At 30.1% G+C, this 16,114-nt stretch overlaps 2 protein-coding genes across 2 annotated transcripts; both read left to right on the top strand.

The window, feature by feature from the left end:
* The first annotated feature begins 242 nt into the window (after positions 1 to 242).
* On the top strand, positions 243 to 13,991 carry LOC114916280 (uncharacterized). Its single transcript, XM_029272626.2, has 8 exons — positions 243 to 546; positions 1,518 to 2,036; positions 8,151 to 8,300; positions 9,232 to 9,309; positions 10,351 to 10,490; positions 11,755 to 11,973; positions 13,020 to 13,582; positions 13,914 to 13,991. Exons 1-5 carry the CDS (start codon positions 534 to 536, stop codon positions 10,428 to 10,430), a joined length of 840 nt encoding a protein of 279 aa, XP_029128459.2. The 5' UTR covers positions 243 to 533; the 3' UTR covers positions 10,431 to 10,490; positions 11,755 to 11,973; positions 13,020 to 13,582; positions 13,914 to 13,991.
* On the top strand, positions 11,844 to 14,527 carry LOC145949191 (uncharacterized). Its single transcript, XM_083069764.1, has 3 exons — positions 11,844 to 11,973; positions 13,020 to 13,622; positions 13,914 to 14,527. The coding sequence occupies exons 1-3, from the start codon at positions 11,844 to 11,846 to the stop codon at positions 14,525 to 14,527; spliced, it is 1,347 nt and encodes a 448-aa protein (XP_082925890.1).
* The last annotated feature ends 1,587 nt before the right edge of the window (positions 14,528 to 16,114 follow it).

Genomic DNA, 16,114 nt, shown 5'->3' with positions numbered 1-16,114 from the left:
CAAAAGAAAAAGGATAAAGAGACAATGTACCCTTTACTTTTCTTAAGCTTTGTATTTTACTCAGCATGGAATTCATATGCATGTGATTATCGTGTGAGAAAAATTCCCTTATTATTTCAATTTTAACTAAGTCGATCTATGATGACTATTGACTTGTGACACTTTTGAGGTTTAAATATAAAAATAACTCTGTTTTCTTATCTTCTAATGTATAAATACATTATATTTATATAGAGTTAACGTATATTAGAAGAAACTAAGAACATATATAACTAGAAAATAGATTTCATGTTTAAGTTTATTATAATGGGAAACTAGAAATTTATGCAGTCCGATATGACTCAATTATTCAATAAACAGTGATATAAAAAATTAAAAACTATAAAAGATATTATCTTGCAATTTGGAATTTGTTTCTAGTATAAAAGGAAAGCTTGCGTTGCCCAGTATTAGCACCAGCAACCTGCAGTCTCCCATTTCACGTTACCATCATCATCCTTCTTAGAGTTAATTCGTCGTTTCAACTTTGAAAAATGAATCCATATGGTGAGTCCAAAATGGAATTTAGGTGCAGAACATTTATAAGCTATTTTTCTAATATTTCCAAATTCGATCTCCTTTGTACTCACGTTACTGTATAATTGCTATTAAATTTTGTTGAAAAATTCTTATTAGGTGGGTTTGAGGTTTAACTCACCCCTGTAAAACTAATTTGTATAAGATGATGGATGTTTCTCACTTATATATTCTTTATTTATTTTATTTATAAGTTGATGTAAGACTTGTGAAATTTTTTTAATATACCCTATCGCATTATTAAGTTTAGTGCATGAACAAATAGAAAATAATTTTTTTCAATGATATAGGATAGATTATAGACTTGCATTTTTCATGCTGAGCACTATTGGGTTTAATGCATGAATACTAAAAAATTTATAGAAAGTAGTTTCGAGTTTAACTCATTCCTATAAAACTAGCTTGTAAAATGGACATTATCCTCTATTTATATATATATTTTTATTTTATTTTTAGTTGATTTAGAACTTGTGAGTTTTTCTTAATACACCTCATTATGTTCAATATTATTAATCTTAGTGCGTGTAAAATGATCGCAACTAGTGCCTCACCATCAAGGCTAGTGAGAATCAAATTGTTTTATTATCATCTTAGATGATAAAAATGAGTTTAATTAAATCTTACAAAATTGACTTATTTTATCAAAATCTCTTTCATCCTATATATAATTTCCTGACTTTAATGTAACGTAAATAATTTGCATCCACGGATTCTTTGTTTTTCATAAAATCAACAGATATTGAAGTAACTGAACTTGACAACATGGATCCATTCTCATCGTAAAAATCTTTATAATCTCTAATGTAAATTAATAGTTAATGTTTTTGTGGCCGGTTATGGCTGGTTTATGATATTTGTATCCATGTGGGTATTATATGATTCCATTAATTCTCACACGAATTAATCCGTTGTTTCTCCTGAATCACCAACAATAACTGAAGGAACGGAAGTTGACAACCTGGCTTTTTCATCGTTCCGAGGTTGCGTATTGGAAGGGAGATGGGATGACGTTGTTCCGGCGTATGATAGAGACAGTGATTTCCACAAGATAAAGATCAACGAAAGCAGTGGCACTGCACTACACGTGGCAGTGAATGATGGGAGAATGGAACATGTGAACACTCTTGTTGGTGCAATCATAGAGCATGAAGGGAGGGCAGTGTTGAGAGATGATAGTGCATTGAGATCAACCAATGAGAGAGGGGACACTCCTTTGCACCTTGCAGCTTCAAGAGGGTTCATTGGTATGTGTAAGTGCATCATAGGGGAATCTGGCGAAAGGAGGGATTTGATTAAGGTTCAGAACAAGAAGGGTGAAACACCTTTGTTTGGGGCTGTTCTCACATGCCAAACAAACACCTTTGTGTACCTCTATCATGTTTCCAAAGATTTGGATGTTGCACTTACGAACAATGATGGGGATACCATCCTTCATGCTGCCATCCAGGGAGAATTATTGGGTAAGCAACCTTTTAATTCCATGTTCATCCTTTTTATCACACATGCATGCACAATCCCTTCCTTTTATATGAGAAATGATAACAATACATTATTTTATACACTCTTTTAAATATATTCTTTTTAATTAGTTGAAATTTATTAAAAAAATAATAAATTTAGTGAGTTTCAATTCAATTTATTGACTATCTCCTTTTTTGTAAATGTCCATAAATTTTAACTAATAAGAGTGAGTATGTTAAAATAAGTTTGTTTGAGTGTATTGCTAGAATTTCTCTTTATACACACACATACAATTTTTTAAAATATTTAAAAATCTTATGATATTTTGTTATATAAATTTAAATATGTATGAAATATTTTTAGGATTATTTGTCGATTTGAATTTATGAAATAAAATATTAAATAAATTTTAAATTAGTTAAAAATTTGTAGCTAGAATTGATATACAGATTAAGAACCTTTAATTTAATGATTAGATATCATTGAAATTTGATGTAGAACAAGACTTATTGAGTAGAATAAGTAGATCTCTCATCTCTCTCTCTCTCTCTATATATATATATATATATATATAAGTTATAATAATACCGGTGTAACTTTTATTAAGTATACATATATTTATTGATTTTGACTTCTTCGTTGAAACCAATTTCTAAAACGAGGTCATTGTTTTGCAACGAGTAGTTGAAGTGATAGGAAGTTAAGTAGTAGGAGAATCTCTTGAGTGTCATCCATGAGGGGAGGGAGTCTTTGTTGCAATCCACAAGAAAATTAGGGATGGTTTTTCCTAAGAAATTGAGATTATCGGCGATTAAGAAGCCTAACGATGGATCCCGACCCATATTCGATTATGTAAGTAAGGAATGTTTGGGTATAATTGTGGGTTTGCACTAGTGAAAAATTTTGTTGTTACGACAGTCTCTATGTTGGTTCTAATCCATTCGACATAGAATTTGCTGTAGTAAAAATTTTGTAATTTTTACAAATTATTCTATGTTTGATGTACTTTTAACCAACAACAAAAGCACCTTGTGTTGGATGTAAATACACATTACATAGCATGTTGTTTGTGTTGACCATTTGGTAATATTAGTTAACCTTATTATATTAGTTTTAACAAGAGTTGACATAAAAAGAGGATTTTATGTCAGATGTCGCTAAAACTAACATACAAAGTCTTGTATATAAAACTAAAATCACTTAATAGAGGTCACACTCTTCATTCTTATTATGTGACCTTCATATTCCAAAAATCGCTACCCTTGATTCCACCATCTTGGACTCAATTTTTGTGCAACCCACCATCTCCATCGACCTCGGGGAGCTTTGGTAAGCTAATCTCCACCACTTTCATGCTTCGTGCTTTATTGCAACATTCTCCCAGGTCCATTTTTTTTTCTCAATTTTTGATTTTCATTTTTTTATCGCTCAATTTAGGTTATTTGGCAATAGTGTTTGATGTTATTTTTTCTATTTGTTTGGTGTTGTTTAATTTGTTTGGGACATAGCTATTGTACAATGTTATGGTTTATGTTTGTAAAAGGTTATAGCCTATTTGACAAAATGTGAAAATTTGTTTCGGGTTGTTTTGGGGCTCTAAATGGTGCTGAATGGGGTTGTTTTGGTATGTACTGTTTGGATGTTCCTATAGTTGTTATTTTGCAATTCATTTACTATGTACTATTTGAGTACTCATATGGTTATTTGTGTTTCTTTAAAGCCACTAAGCTTAGAGCTTTTGAAGGTTGATTTCAAATATGGGTTTCGACTCATATCTAGATAACACACACATCTATGAGTCTCATATATATTGATACCAAATGTAAGTCTAAAACCTTACACAATGTGTTATACCTTTAATAATTTTTTATATAATGCAAATTTAATCGATCTAACCATTGAATTATATAATACTATATTAAAGATCATGTACCTAAATTTTCAATGATTTAAACTTTTCTAGATATAATATCCAAAAAAGGATATTTACATATATTTTAAATATCATATTGTATGTTAACATAAAGTTATGTGATGAATTACTAAATAATTTTTGTATCAAGTAAAATTTGATATATATAATCTTTAATAGAATATCACATAATTCAATTAAATTTTTACTATACAAAAAGTTATTACAAGTATAATATTTTATGTAAGTTTTTACATTTACATATGGTGTCAACAAATCTGAATTATATATATGTTTGTGTCTGTGTGTGCATGTGCATAAGGGATATTTAAATAAACCTATAACATATTTTGAATTTATTTAACTAGATTACAAGTTATTAAAACTTGTAATTTAGAAACATATTAAATTGATATATAATATATATTTTATAAGATTCATATTGGCCAACCTATACTATATTAATCTGCTTGAATATTATTTTTTGATTATAGGTTAAAAAAACAAAAAAAAAAATGAACATATTAAAAAAAATTCAACATTTTGTCATATGTGAGCTTACCAACATAAAGTGTAACACATTCTATATCGGCTTAAGAAACGCCTAACTTAGAGAGTGTACATTACATTTTATATCAGATTGAGTCACATCTAACATAAAATGTAGGTGTTAGGACTTTTAAATAACGCATTTGGGACCCATACTATGACGGGTGTTGGCACTGGATTTAGAAGAGACACATTCTCTGCTAGGTGTTTGATTAACATAAAAAGTTTGGACTTTCTATGTCACTTGAAACTATGTCGAGTCTAGAATCGACTTAGAAATTCCAAAATATCCAACATAGAATTTCTTCCCTGCAATAGTGTTGGAGCTTGAATTAAGGGCATCGAGATTGGATGTTGGAGTTGAAGACGTCCCATTTAGGGTTTCTACATCGCAAAAGCTTGGCAACAAGGGAGGGGATTTGTTGCATTACTTAAAATGATGGGCCTAAGTTAGGGAATTGGAAGCAACGAGCTTGCAATGCTTGTTGGCATGCTTCGTGAAGGGGAACCCGCAATTATAGTTGACAATGGCTAACAAAGAATATTGTAGTGGGGAAGAGGAAGAGGAAAGAAAAAAACCTAATACGGGAATGTATTATCCTAGGATTGAGTTGAATTTAACCATCCAAAATCCTTTATAGGTGGTCCATATTAGCACCCATCTAAAAATAAATGTATATAAAATAAAAATATTTAGAGAAGTAATTTATGTGAAATGATTCAACATGATTGGTTCTAAATTGTGATTTGTCAATGATTGTTTGTGTAATTTGATTGATTTTTGTAATTATAATTACTTATTGTTATCCTTAACTTTTGGACATATGAAACAAAGATGGATTCACTCCACTTAAAGTTGTTGCCAATAATCCTATAACCTTTAAAAGTGGAAGTAGTATCTCGTGGTGGAAGCAAATACTACAAGAATTTTTGAAATTACATATGATCAAAATTCGTGGATAATCCAAAAAATTCATGGGTAACACTTTATTTTCGATAGATTACAAACAGACAATAATTCGTCTGTAAATTGCTTATCTGAAATATTTTCCGAAGAATTATAATTTGTGGGTAACTTTTCGACAGAATTACTCACGAATTTTGTGTTGAGTTATTCTTAAGTTATCATTGTTTCTTATGTTATGCGGATAAATGTTCGTATATGCTTTGTTTTGATGTGTGGTTATTAGGTTATATTTCAAACCAATAGGCAAAGTGAGATGTTTCTCGCTTTCTTTCTTTTGTTTGTTGTTATTAGATGTGTTTTACACGTGAGGGTCGTCATCATCCTAGTGATAATGCATGAGACGAGACTTAAGCCTTATGCCTTGTGATATAGTTGAACTCTTATAGGATGTGACATCAAGGTTTTAGTTAGGATTTCATGTTTGTTGGTTCCCTTATTTTAGTTCCCTAGGATGTAATGACTTGTTTAGTTTTTCCTTCGTTAAGAGTGATGTTTTTAGATATGATACCTCTATCCAAGAGGCTCTGTGAAGGATTTTTTTTTGAATTAAATTTTATGTCAAACTCCTTTATTGTCTTTCTTTTTTTTATACAAACAACATGTGAGGTAGAGGGTGGTATAAGTGGTGTAGATGACATGTATTAAAGCTATCTTGTTGATAAATGAGCATTTGGGTACAACTTTATAATATATATACTAGTATTAGATCGATAAACAAAAAACAATGGAAGACATGGATGTGAACTTGGAGGGAAGAAAGAAACATGAAAACAATACTCGTTACGTACTCACATACAAATGTTGTAACATTTTTCTTCAAATCTAATCAAACATGATAATTTCATTGGTGAGACAAGAAATGAGGATAGATGATTTGAGTCTTGTACCAAGATGTTGTAGTCCCAATCAAATTTCATGTCTTCCTTACCTTCACGTTGATTTCACAATTTCATCTTCTTGATAAACTATTTAGAGGGTTATCATCCAAAACTCTAGCACAATTGTTTTAAGACTCAATTTTTGTTGAATGTATCAATATCAAATTACTTAGATAATGAAATGTATTATATCAACAATTAAAAATAACAATGTATAACGCAATAATGATTTTTTGTGTGTGTGTGAATTAAGATATTTCTTAATTGATAGTCTGAATTTAAGTCATTCAAAACTAACTTCAATTTTTTTTTACAATTTTCTGTGTTTAAATATATATTTCATTCTTGTAATTTAACACTTGTTTCTTGGTTTTAGTCTTTATAATTATTATTTATTTATTTTTGCTTAAGTCCTTTCCAAATTGATTTATTTTTTTGTTCCTATAGTCAACCTCCCTTACAAAATAATGTCACCATGCCACATTATCACTTGATGATTAATTGACATCATCATGCATGTTAGCAAAGGTGTTATGTCACCAATAAATTTATATAGATAAAAAATAAAATAAAATAAGTTTATAAGGATTAAAATTAAAAAAGTGACATCTTTGAAAGGAAAAATATATATTTAAATCTTAAATTAATATTAAAATAAATATAACAAATGTTTAAATCTTCAAATATTATTTGTCTTTGTCTCTGCCCCTCTTTGCGTTCACATTCTTTTTCTCTTCCTCTCGTTAGATCTATGTTTTCCAAATGATAATTAATGTTAGTTTTGTATCTAAACGTGCAATACATATATGTTAGCCTTTTGTCTCTTCACCCATATGCTCGAGCTTGATTGGAGGGTTATGTATCCTTCGAGCTTTCTACTCGACCTTCATATAGGTAATAGCTTGAAGTTGGTTTTCACCTTTTAGTAATTAAAATTTGTCCATTTTCTCATCAATTAACCAAATTTTAGAGGTTGAAAACCACCCTAGTGATACTAAGAACCATTTTCTAACCACTAATCGAGGAAATATATGTCAACCTAAAACTATAAGAAATATATAGCAGCCAAAACAAGGTTTTCCCATCAAAGTCAGGTTGGTTCAAATTTAATTGTTTCATGCTAGCTAGAAATAATTATGTGATTCATTTTCAATGATACTAATTTACAAAAGTAAAGTGTTGAGCGCTTTAGAGCATTAAGTGTGCAAAGATAAAGAGAATGCATTTTAAGATTTAATTTTTGTATTTTATTTTATTTTAATATTTAATTTGAATTTAAATATTTTTTTGTTCCTACCAATATGTTACTTTTTTGATTTGAATCCCTATAAATTATTTTTGTTGTGTTTTTAATCTTATAAATTAGTGATAATATTCATCATAATTTGACATAACAATAAATTATTTAATAATATTTAAATTATTTTATTTTTTTACTGCATTTTTCATTTGTATCTTATATAAGTGGTAAAATAAGATGAAATTAAGTGACATAAATAGAGAAATAGAATTACAATTTAATCTAAATTTGATCAAATATTAATTGTCATGTTATCCATCTTATATAAATTCATGATTAACATTATAATTTTAACAGTTAACAAATAAGCATTTAGTTGTAAGACTAAAATTGTGATTTTTATTAAATAAAAAGATTAAAATTGTAGAATTTAAAATTGAGAGACCGAAAAACATATTAGATATTATATAAGATTATAAATTAATGTGAAATGATTGAACTTGATCTGATAAACAAATTTGATTGCATAACACTACTCATGAATAATTGGTGTGTGTGGTTTGATAGATTTGGCAATTATAATAACTCATTGCTACCCTGGACTTGTGCAAACGCGAAACAAAGACGGGACCACTCCTCTCAAAGTTCTTGCATACAAGCCTTCAGCTTTCAGAAGTGGAACCAATCTCCAATGGTGGAAGCATATTCTATATTCTTGTAAGTGTTAACGTTCTTTGGTGATTGAGTTCATAAGCTTTTTTCTTAAAACACTGCGTGATATTAAATTTAGGGGTTGCTCAAGCCTGAAGCAAAGCTTTAGTCTCCCCCAGAAAGAAAAAACCTCTCAATTACGTATTCCCTAAAAAGCTTTATAGTTTAGAGTTTATATTATTGTAAGAATGCATTCCTTCATAAATAAAATTAAATCTAAGACAATTTTTTTTGTTTCTTGTTGTAATTTTATCTTTTTAATTTAAATTGTGAGTGATTTGGTTCTTTAATTGAAGTTTGTTTGGTTTTTTTTCTTCAATCTATTCATTAATCTAGCCTATATATTTTAAAAATGAAGCAACTCTATCTATCTCCTATTGATTTTCTCTTACTTAGACTACACAAAATTTTATGTCTCACCCCATATTTTGTACAAATTGAATCAATAAAATTGTATATTGCTTAAATTTACCCAAAAAAATATAAAATTTCATCATATATATATATATATATATATATATATATAATATTCTCAAAATTTCTCCTCTTCAAACTCTAAATTACCATCTTATAATCTTTCAAAATTCTATTAATTTGTTATTTCAATACTTTTACAATTATTTGATATATCGAATTCATCATGAACCCTCAAATTTTTAATTTAAAGTAATATATTAAAAATTTAAATCGAAAAGAATGAACTGGAGAGTAATTTTAAAAATAAAGACGCTTAATTAACTCCAAAAGCTTAATTAGATAATCAAAACCATATGCATAATCTAATATAGAATAAAAAATAATAATTAAGCCAGAAAAACAGCCTTGTTAAAGTTATATTTTGGAAGAGCGAAATAACATTTATTTCAATTAGTTTATTAATGTCAACGACCACAAAAAACAAACTTCTATGATTATTTCTTTTATTTTCATGTCAAAGGGATACATGTGGAACCTCTAGACACTGATAAAGCAATAAAATCCTATATGGAGAAAGTTGATGACCGTGAACACAAAGGTAATTTTCTGATGACTACTAGGGATGGCAACGGGGCGGGGCGGGTACGGGTTTTATGATGCCCGTCCCCGTCCCCGCAAGTAAAACTCATCCCCATCCCCGTCCCCATACCCGTCGGGTATGGATTTTCATCCCCATCCCCATCCCCGTCGGGTATCGGGTATACCCGTACCCGTACCCGTACCCGTCAATTTTTTTATTTTTTATTTTCTTTTTAAAAATAATATTTTTAAATTATTTTTTTTTATTATATTATAATTATAATTAGGTTATTTTTTATCTCACATTATAATAAATAATCATACATAAAAAAAAATATTAAATTTTTTTAATATAATTAAATTAAAAGTGAATATTAAATTAAAAATGAGAACGGGGACGGGTACGGGTACGGGTACGGGGCGGGTAAGTACATACCCGTACCCGTACCCGATTCAATATATCGCGTTTTACCCGTACCCGTACCTGTACCCGGTCAAACCGGGTATTCCCCGTCAAAGTCAGGACGGGTTCGGGTATTACCCACGAGTACGGGTATATTTGCCATCCCTAATAACTACAAATGTTATAACAGAATTGCCACTTACACATGGAAGTGAATTTCGTCAGATCTACTACCTTATCTTCTTGTTTTTAATTTCCCCTTTATGATCTTATGATATTATATAAATTATGTTTAAAATTATGTATATTTTTATTGATGAGAATAATAAAATATTAGTTCCTTTATTTTTTTTTTTGAAATCTTGCATAGCTATTTAAATTTCTATATTACTATAACTTTATTTTATTTTATGTATTTGGTTAACTTATACAACACGAGTTCTTCCAATCAATTTAATTAAATGCCTTTTTTTTTCTTTTTCTTATTATGGTAAGAAATGATTAGAGTATATAAGTAAAAAAATGATTTTAATTTTATAAATCGATTGATAGAAGTTAAATTAAATTTAAATTCAGCACGTAGGAAGATAAGTTGATTTTATTTTTTATTGTTACTGGATATTTCACTTAGTCATCATTTGAGATGTATCATTCCAGTGAATATAGAAAGTGAAGGGAAGAAAGCACATAAAATTTTTACTCCACAAAAGTATGCCCGAGTAATTCGCGGTTTGTAAAGAAGGCAGTTCGATTAACATTCGAAGGCCTTAGCGTCTTTGGATTGGGTGTCACTGCAGGTACGTGGTTCTCTCTTCAATCACTTCTAATTATCACTACTAAAATATCCCTTATTACATACGACTTTTTTTACGAATTTTGTATGAAAATCTGCAATAAACACTATTTCTATGAATTTTTTACGAAATTTTATCTGCAAATAATACCTTCATAGATAATATATTTTTGCGAATTTTAAAATTCACAAGAAATATTTCTGTAAAATTTCTAGCGAAAAAAATTCGTAGGAATGTTTCCTGCAAAAAAAAAATCAAAGAAAAAAATTCGCAGGAAATTTTTCTGAAAAAAAAATCAAAGGAAAATTTCCTGTAAAAAAAATTCGCAAGAAAGTTTCCTGCAAAAAAAAAGAAAGCGCAAGAAATTCTACAGGAATATTTTTTAAGAAAAAAAATCAAAGAAATTACTATAAGTTCTATCAATAATTCTTCAACTTATGAATTCATTCGAAACATTTGTTTCCACGTCTTCAACATTTGATACATAATCTTTTAATCTCTAAAAATGTATATTATAAGCGTAACACTCAACCATACAAATCAACTTGTAAGGTAAGTGTTACCCCAACTTATATACTCTTTAATTATTTTATTTTTAATCGATGTGAGACTTAAAGTTTTTTTTTAAATATTAAACTTATAAATTTAAATATTTTTTTGATTTTTCCAGGGCATTAAAATTGGTAGAAAAATCCATAAGAAAAGTTACCTGCGAAATTTTTTTACTATTTAGTAAATATTACTTACGAATTTATTTTTGCAAGAAAATCTGCAAGAAACAAAATAAAATTCTTACATTATTTTCTACAAATTTTTACCATGAAAAAAAAATTCTATGATCATTAAAATTGTAGCAAAATTTGTAAAAATTTCTTGTAGATTATTTGTCATAAAAAAATTGTAACAAATACTTGTAAATTATTTTTTACAAATAAATTCGTAAAAAAATTTATGAAATTATTATTACAAGAAAATTCGTAAAAAAAATTATACAAATATTTTTTTAAAAAATTTTTTACAAAAAATGACATTTTTCTAGTAATTTATTCTTATTTAATATTTTTACAATACTTTCCATAATATATATTCTTCATTCATTTCATTAATCTTAATATGTTATCTCACATTTTGTGATCATTATTTTAATTTAGTGGGTGTAACATTATATTTTCTTAATATGTATGATGCTTAGTATAATGGGTTTAATTAAGTTACATACAATTGGTTTTGCTTCGTGCATGTATATATACTTGATTCAACTTCGAAGACTTGAAAGCAATAAAGAAGATAAAGCAGAAGCACAGATGGGGTCGTCAGCTCTTAGATAATTTTATGGACACACTGCCTGAATCGTATATGGCAAATAATTTTATGGACACACCGTCTGAATCGTATATGGGAAATAGTGGAGGTCAACCATTTATGACATCTGACGTTGGAGGAAACAAACAGGATCAACCCTTAATTACACAACAACAGTCACAAAGTAAGCAATAAACATAATTTGATAGATTAATACACTAATTTATGTTGATGGTGGATACGCGCGTAAGATAATATATATATATATATATATATATATATATATATATATATATATATATATATATATATATATATATATATATATATATATATATATGAGGATAGTTCAAACGATACCGATGTAACTTTTACTAAGTGTTACACCGCTCAATAACTTTTTATTAAATGTGAATTTTGTAAATTCAACCGTTAGATTGAAAGTTCATATCACTTTATATGTGTATATCAAATTTTGTTAAAATTGAACAATAACTTGAGAGTAATCAAAGTGTTCATATTTTAGTATATTTTAAAATAAATATATTACGTCAATTTTGTTTTATAAGAATGAAATATCAAATCATCTTGGATTAAAATAAAATTTTGTATATATGATCTAGGAGTAAAGAACTTTCAATCTAACGGTTGGATTTACAAAATTCACATTTAATATAAAGTTATCGAGTAGTGTAACACTTAATAAAAGTTACATCAGTGTCGTTTGAACCCTCCTCTATATAATAGTTTTATCATTACAATATATTCTCTCCGATCCCATATATTTAGGAAGAAAATAAAGTATTAATGATTTTTTTTTCATTTATATTTCTTATAATATATTTTAGAAAGTAAGTTTGTGTTGTATAATTTTGACAAATAAAGTTAAATTCCTAAAATTATTATTAACTTTTAACTTTTCGATTTATATAAAATAACTTTTAATAGAACTTATTATGGGATGTATGAAGTAGTATATATTTAAAAGAGTGTGATGGTAGCAATTTTTTTATATATAAGAAGAAACTTATGTATGTGTGATTGATAACAAAACGTAAATGATTGATTGAGTGCATTGGTATGACTTCATTTTGGTGTGAATAAATAGAGCGAAGAAGAAAATTGATATTTGATTTACCTTATAATTCCTAAAACATAACTACCTATATAATACGTATATATTATAATTCCTAAAACATAACTACCTATATAATACGTATATATTTGAAGTGGTGGATGCATCTAGCTCAAGGCCAGAAGAACACAGAAGAATGGATGAATCTGCGGCAAGAAAAGAGGAAAAGGAGACAACACTCGTTGGCATGGCAAAAGCAGGCATAGTAGAAGTGGTGAAGGAGCTTCAAAACAAAGTACCAAGTTCCCTCCACGACAAGGAAGGCTTGGTTGTTGTGGCAATGAAGAACATAAAACTACACAAACTGGGAGAAGCACACCACGTTGACGAAAGGGAGACTGTGTTTATGACTGCCGCGAAGAATGGCATTGTGGAGATCGTGCTCGCAGTTCAAGACAAAATACGCAGCGTTGTGCACCAAACGAACTCCAACAACGAAAACGTGTTGCTGATGGCAGTGAAGAACAGACAAACCAAGGTTGTTGAGGCGCTGAACAATCATTTGGATAAGGACCTGTTTGGTAGCTTGATTTTGAAAGTGGATAGCAGGGAGAACACGGTGTTGCACTTGGCAGCAGGTACTTCCAGTAACAGTGAAAGAAGTTGGCAGATTGCTGGTGCTGCCATGCAAATGATGTGGGATATCAAGTGGTTTCAGGTCCGACTTAATTTAGAAATATTTTTGAGAGTTTTTCTATGTGTGAAAGTTTTAAGGTTTAAAGTTTGAATTTGGATCTTCTCCTGCAATATTCTCTCTTTGACAATATTAATAATTATTAAATATATCTAATAGCTCAAATTTAATCTTATAAAAATTATTTAAGAAGTTACATTAATTATAAAATTAAATTTGAGTTATTAGATATATCTAAAGATTATTAATGTTGTTGAAGAGAGGCTGGAGAGAGATTATTACAAGAGAAGATCCGAACAAAGTTTAAGGTTTAGGGTTTAAAATTTTTATTTTACTTAAAAATACTCGCATGTAGTACGAGACAAGCCTAGTCCCGGAGCACTTCATATTCAGAACCAACAAAGACGGCAAAACCGGGGGGGGGGGGGGGGAATCTTCAAGCAAGAACACAAAGAACTAGTGAAGGAGAGTTCGGAGTGGCTGAAGGAGACGTCGAACTCCTGCTCGGTGGTGGCAGCGCTGATAGCCGGCGTCTCTTTCGCCACTTCGAGCTCGGTGCCCGGGGGCACCCACAAGGGGAAGCCGGAGCTGGAGGGACAGCCAGCGCTCGACGCCTTCGCCATCGCCTCCCTCATCGGGCTCTGCTTCTCCGTGACGGCTCTGATCATGTTCCTGGCCATCCTCACTTCCCGGAAACAGGCCCAGGACTTCCGCAAGAGCCTGCCATTGAAGCTTCTTTTCGGCCTCAGCTCGCTCTTCGTCTCCATTGCTTCCATGCTCGTTTCGTTTTGCGCTGCGCATTTCTTCGTTCTCAAGGACAAGTACAAGCACATTCTGTTCCCGATTTATATCGCTACGTGCTTGCCCGCTACTTTCTACGCTGTGGTGCAGTTTCCTCTCTATGTTGATCTGCTTAAGGCCATTTTCAAGAAGCTGCCGCAACCAAGTATCACCAGTAGCCAGTTTTAATTTAATTAGAGGATTACTTTTTCTTTCTGCGTGCTGTAATAATCCAAGGAATTCTCGTAAATCTCTCTTTTAGAATTGTTATTTTGAATAAGATAATAAAAAATTGTTAGAAAAGTTTTGATTTCAAAATTTAAAAAATATTTTATATTTTGATAAGATAAGAGTGAAGCTTATGTCACTACAATTAAGCTATATTTAGATAAGATAACGCATATGTCACTATTAATGTCAATAAATAAATGTAATTTTTAATTTTTAAATTAATAATAATAACAATACAATATTTTACAATAATTAATTAATTAATGTCTTGTGATTGTTGGCATATGGACTCTTAAGAGTTTCTTTGTAGAAAATAAAGAACCTTTTTTGATAAAAAAAATAAATGATCTAATGTGTATCTAAACATAAACAGACTCTCTTGATCTTGATGTGAAACACAATATATACATTTCACTTTTGAATTTTGTAATTTGAGCGTATTTGAATTTTGAACCGCTAGGCGGACTGGGGAGTCGGGTAGTATCTAGAAGCTAGGTTTTAATTGTTGTCACTGTTTTGCACAAAAAAAGAAGAAGAAGGAACTAGTAATGTAGTATAATGCATGGATTATACATTACTAATTAATGTTTCCAGTTTTTTTTTTGAAAATTTTTTGATTGGTCTTTCAAAATATTTATTTATGGTTTTATAAAATCAATAATATTCATAAATTATAATTTATATATATATATATATATCATTCTTAAGTTTTATTTAGGAATGATCGACTTATAGGTTCCTAAACTTTTTGACTTTTTATAAAATAAGTCTGTAAACCATAAAATTTGTAATCAAATCTATGATATTTTTTTTAAAAATAGGTTTATGTGGTCAATAGAGAACAAAGAATATTCCATCAAAGTTATGGTTTTGTAAACGAAACTGTACTATCTGTACCGCTATGCCGAGCTCGAATTCGGCATTTCAACGCAAAGCGACCTCGGACACGCGCTAGGTGACGTCAGCTTGTCACTTAAACATATCATAACTGATCTCGGGCCCAAGGCCCAACGTAATCATATCATATCATATCTCATCATATCATATCATATCATATGATATCTTATCATATCATATCATATGATATCTTATCATATCATATCATATGATATCTTATCATATCATATCTTATCTCAGGCCCAAGGCCCAAGACAATCCTAATTCACACAAAGGTATGTGCATTATTTATACGAGACTCATACTCCCACAAACACTAACTTTAGCATCGAAGTCTCTTTTGCAGGTACCAACCCCATCTTGGAGCACCAGCGTACCAGTAAAGGAGCCTCACCGATCTTACCTGGCGGATCAGCTCTACAGCAGATTTCCGGTAAGAACATTTGGCGTCCACCGTGGGGCCGATCAAGACCAGCTCTTAACGGCCATTCTTATGGTTTTCACTAGAAGCCATAACAGACGCGCAACAGACGACCTAGATCGCTCAACTACCATGGATAGCGACGCAGCAACATTGAGGAGGCTGATCGACCAGGTCGAACAGATGCGGCAACAACACGCCGCCGGCCTACAAAGCATGCGTGCCAA

Source organism: Cajanus cajan, chromosome 2, assembly GCF_000230855.2.
Source record: "Cajanus cajan strain Asha chromosome 2, NIPB_CcT2T_4, whole genome shotgun sequence".
Classification (NCBI taxonomy): Eukaryota; Viridiplantae; Streptophyta; class Magnoliopsida; order Fabales; family Fabaceae; genus Cajanus; species Cajanus cajan.
Note: the sequence above shows the minus strand (reverse complement) of the source record. Positions and strands in the feature narration are given on the sequence as shown.